Source organism: Pinus tabuliformis, chromosome J, assembly GCF_031772625.1.
Source record: "Pinus tabuliformis cultivar Carrire ecotype Pingquan chromosome J, CPIR1, whole genome shotgun sequence".
Lineage (NCBI taxonomy): Eukaryota > Viridiplantae > Streptophyta > Pinopsida > Pinales > Pinaceae > Pinus > Pinus tabuliformis.
This window is the reverse complement of record NC_142295.1, coordinates 941,095,144-941,099,793: the sequence shown is the minus strand read 5'-3', so window position 1 is coordinate 941,099,793 and position 4,650 is coordinate 941,095,144. Positions and strand designations below refer to the sequence as shown.

The following is a 4,650-nucleotide window of genomic DNA, read 5'->3' as shown; positions in this document are numbered from 1 at the left end:
CGCATAACGAGGATTGATCCTCGTTCTTCCGCTAAAATGGTCCCATAAAGAAATACCACGTTTCTCGCGATGCCCGCTAACGCTTAAGCAAAAGCGAGATTTATCTTTATTCCAGATTTCTTAACTCTAAGCTGCTTTTGCCATCGATTTAGCTGCTTTACATTACCCTACGTCCAAAATAAGAAGAATAAAAATACGTACCGTCAATGGTTTCCATGTAGCTTATAATATTCATAGTTGTCGCATCAGATTGAGTTGTGAGCCGTATTTTCATATAGTTAAATTATGATGTTCACACATGATCTGAGACACGCTCTTGTTTTGTTTGGAGGGCATTTTCTTATTTGAGAAGAGATCCGTATTTTCCTTATTTCTTTATGTGATGTTGGGTTGTTTATCACGAATCGATTCGGGATTTTGTACTTTACTGAAAGCCGGAACTGATAGAGTACTAAAGCAGGTTGCAGTTGATCGCGGACTCACACGGTTGTCTGTAAATTTCTGGCAAAGTTCTTAATTTTGAAATTAGGTCAATTAAGTTTTAGTTAAAGTCAAAGATGAGCATTCCTTCACCATTTTTCTCTTATAACGATGTTGCGAACAAGTTTGATGTCGGAAGCGTATCGAGTAATCCCAATCCATGTATATCAGCGCAAGATCCATTTCCATCGAGTTATAATATTGATCATTTTGCCCACAGATTTAATTTATTTGGTACCCACGACTCGGAAACCCTAGAAACCCTAGCCGGCTTTTCCAATCCCCTAATGCAAACATTCTGCAATTCAAGTTCTCCAACTGATAGTCTGTCTCGGAATAGATTAGCAGGCTCCGCCACGGAAGACAAAAGAAATCACAAAATGATTGAAAGACAACGTCGTAAAGAAATGAAAGTGCTTTTTTCACAGCTTAGATCATTACTCCCGGAAAAGAATCTCCGGGTATGTTTTCTTCTGCTCAATATCTAGGGTTTTGAGACACGAACAATATTCTGTATAGTTTTATCCAATGAAAGTTGAATGTTCTGTTGTGCAGGGAAAACGAACCGCGGCAGAACAAGTACTGGAAACTGTGAATTACGTTTACCATCTACAGAAACAAGTCAAAGAACTTTCAGCCCAAAGAGAGAAAGTGAAGGTTAACTCTGACCAAAATGCAAAAGTTTCGTTGGAGAAATTTTGCAATAAAACTGTGTCGTTCGGAGGATCGGATCGGGAAGACCCTGCAGTGAAAATAAACTCCGTGGGTTCGGGTGTCCAGATCTGGACGAACATTCTGGAACGTGATATCGTGTACTCTGATATTATTTTGGCTTTGGAAGAAGATGGGCTTGAAGTTGTGAGTGCTGCTTCATCTGCCATTAACAACAGAGTTTATCATACCATACATGCCAAGGTAGTTTCTTATACTCATTGTCACTGGGTAACATAACATTCTTCTTCTACGAATAAGATAATCTTAATTCTCACCACAGGAAAACATTTACGCCGCTAAAAATTCAGATCCATAGTTTTTATGTGGACCTTTTGTTGGCTTGAAAAACAAGGTTAAGAAAAACTCTTGTTTTTTTATTAGGACGCCTTCTTTTTTTATTAGGTTCACACATTCTACATGAACATGTCATTCATCCATAATTAAAAGCACATGTCTCCTCCGCCAGCAATAAGCACATATGTTTATATGGTTTTTTTAACGATGCAGGTGCTTGATCTCAATACTTTTAACATGCACACCCTCTACCAGAAACTTTGGCATTTGATGAGCACTCACCAAACCAAGAATGAGGATTTAAGGACCATTGAAGCTCGCCCATAGTGTTTTGTAAGGCATTCATGAATGTTTTCAAAGGTCGGTCAAGCTTATATTATGCATCTAGCTTAATCTAAATACCTATCTGTCTGAAGTGTTTGGTTGATATGGCGAATCACAGTTTTGTCAGAAATGCATATTGAGCAATCAACTCGTTCAAGGTTGTCAGAAATGTTTGGTTAATGAACTGAATCACATACTGGTTAGAAATGCATATTCACTGATTGAATTATTGAAGGTTCTAAATAAATAGAATAAATTTGGTCACTCGAATAGCTGATAGATAAAATGGAATTTGAGGGAGAATCGCAGTCATGTTTGAATTTAAATAGATAGAGTATTATTCATTTACCATGTTTGAAGAAGACAACCTAGGATCAAAGAAATTAGTATGCTGGAGCAGAAGCTTTTTTAACAAGATTGGTACATTAAAAACCTTCCGGACATTTTTGGAAAAGCTAAGATGCGCATGATTATGTTAAATGAACTAAGCAACTACTATCCGTGAAGAAATGAAAACAAATGCAGTATATACCGTGAAGAAAATCCTTTAAAACGGTTACATAGGACAGTATCTTTGAACAACTGCTTTGCGAACAAAGCCACATACAGCCACTCGGGAGGGTGTCTCCCATCTCTTTACGTTTCTCTCCTGCCACATTATAACAAGACAGACTTTTTACTCGTTTTCCAATTAATAAAGTTCTAACTAATAAATCGATGACATGCCGGAGGAATGAATATTGATGTCAAAAATATTATTATAAGAATGGTTCATGATATTTACACTTAAAAAAACACAATTATATGATAATATAATATTAGTTCTAGATTTAGATTATACAGCTATACAATAAAATAATATTAGTTTTAGATTTAGCTTATAAGGTTGGAGGTTTCTTTAAGAGTTTAAATTATTTGTTTGAAATAAAAAATTTGCAAACACTATTACAAATTCTATGGCTCTTGTTTTATTTTCTTTCATGTTACTTCAACCTTTATTTTATTTTTCCTTTCAAATCATTTCCATTTAACTTCCATTTGTTTCATATAAGACGTTTTTTTCTCTGTACACAAATTTTCCTTTAAACATTTTGTCTTATACTTTAATAACTTCCATAATAAAACACAATTCCTTTAAATAATTTCATTCCCTCCTATTTTCTATGGATTAATCAATTTAAAAATGTATCCTTGAACCAAAACATGCCCCATATTCCAATTCACACTTTGTCTTTAAAAAGTTAATAATAACTTTTTAAATAAGAGACTTTGTCTTTAATAATTACTTTTAAACAATGGACTTGTAGCCCACTCACTTCGTCTTTAATAATAACTTTTAAACAATAGACTTTGTCTTTGAAAATGACTTTTAAACAATACACTTGTAGCTTACTCAGATCAACACAAATACTGTGTGGAAATTTATTTATAAACTGTCTCTTTATTCCCCGCTACAAGGCCTATTTTTCCATCTCTACAAAACTACTTAAAACTTTAAGTTGGTTCCCTACTTAAAACTCTAAGTTGGTTCCTTTATTGTTCATAGACATGTGGGAGCATATAAATTGTTTATGCTTCTTTTCTTCGAGCTTGCTCCTACTATGGAGATATGTAGAGGTAGTTTTCTTGCGTTCTTCTCTACATAACCTATTAGTTAGGTAGTTAGGTGGTTAGGGTAGCTAGCAGACTTTCTCTTTGTTTTAAGAATACAAACATCCATTCCTTTCTTTTCAATATGCATTTAGTTACAATATTTGAGGCTCTTTTAAAGCATAGAAGGAAAAATTTTAAGAAGTTATGTCTTCTATCTTCCCTGACACCTAAATTCTCTAAGATAAATAGAGTTATGTTGAATTCCTAGAAGATCTTTCCTGGCATAAAACATAGCATCGGGTACTATGTATGGACCCAAAAAATATATAACACTATCTTTTACCATCTCCCCTGGCTCTTCCTTTATAACTTTGGTTATGTTCTTCAACATATTATAAGAAATATATGTTAGCTTAGTTTTCTCTCTAATTCCTGTGTTCTTTTACTTCCCTTTTTGTCCAAGCTATCTTTTCTTGAGACATTTTTTCTTGTTATAAATTCCAAGTAGCAAGGAGTTGTTGTGACTCTCCTTCCTATCTCTTGTTGCGCTTAGGTTTACTTTTTCAGTAGTCTATGAAACCCAATGCTATTGTGATTGCACCAAGAGGCACTCTACAACCCAGTACATGAGGTTGCACCTAGGTTGATTCTTTCACTAGTCTATGAAACCCAATGCTATTTTGATTGCACCAAGAGGTGCTTTACAACCCAGTACATGAGGTAGACATTTTCACTTATTACATTAAAAAAAAATTAAAAATATATGTCAACTAATTAAAAAAAATAAAGAATATGAGGGAGATGTTGTCATTAAGTTAAAAATTAAAAATAAAAACATATGTTAGCTAATTATTGAAAAATAAAGAATAATATTGAATATGTTGCTTAATTAAACTTTTAACAAAAAGAACATATATGCAATTATATGTTAATCTCAAAATGGATACTAAGTGTGGAAAAAATTCATGAAAATAAAAAGAGTATAACATTAAGGTATGTTTCATCTTCAAAAGCTCCTAATCTATATAATCTATAAGCTGTAGTAATGAATTGAGATTATCTATTCACACTGGGACAACAAACTCACCAAATCTTATGAACACCCTATTCCTCATTCCAATTAGATTGAGTTTAGATTGTAATGTAAAAAACCGTTATATTGGTATTTGTCAAAATGTGAAACTAATAAAACACAAGCATCTCTTATTACATGTAAAATGTTGTGTGAAATTGAATTGGAATTGG

General features: G+C 33.5%; 1 protein-coding gene across 1 annotated transcript; it reads left to right on the top strand.

The window, feature by feature from the left end:
- Positions 1 to 302: 302 nt before the first annotated feature.
- Positions 303 to 2,066, top strand: LOC149229880 (transcription factor bHLH36-like). Its single transcript, XM_089375933.1, has 3 exons — positions 303 to 941; positions 1,036 to 1,395; positions 1,702 to 2,066. The coding sequence occupies exons 1-3, from the start codon at positions 558 to 560 to the stop codon at positions 1,813 to 1,815; spliced, it is 858 nt and encodes a 285-aa protein (XP_089232059.1). The 5' UTR covers positions 303 to 557; the 3' UTR covers positions 1,816 to 2,066.
- Positions 2,067 to 4,650: the final 2,584 nt, after the last annotated feature.

Bases quoted from the DNA above. Each gene is read 5' to 3' on its own strand.
- LOC149229880 (XM_089375933.1), top strand. From the start codon at position 558: ATGAGCATTCCTTCACCATTTTTCTCTTATAACGATGTTGCGAACAAG. The intron at 942-1,035 runs GTATGTTTTCTT...TCTGTTGTGCAG, and splicing joins TCCCGGAAAAGAATCTCCGG to GGAAAACGAACCGCGGCAGA. The intron at 1,396-1,701 runs GTAGTTTCTTAT...TTAACGATGCAG, and splicing joins ATCATACCATACATGCCAAG to GTGCTTGATCTCAATACTTT.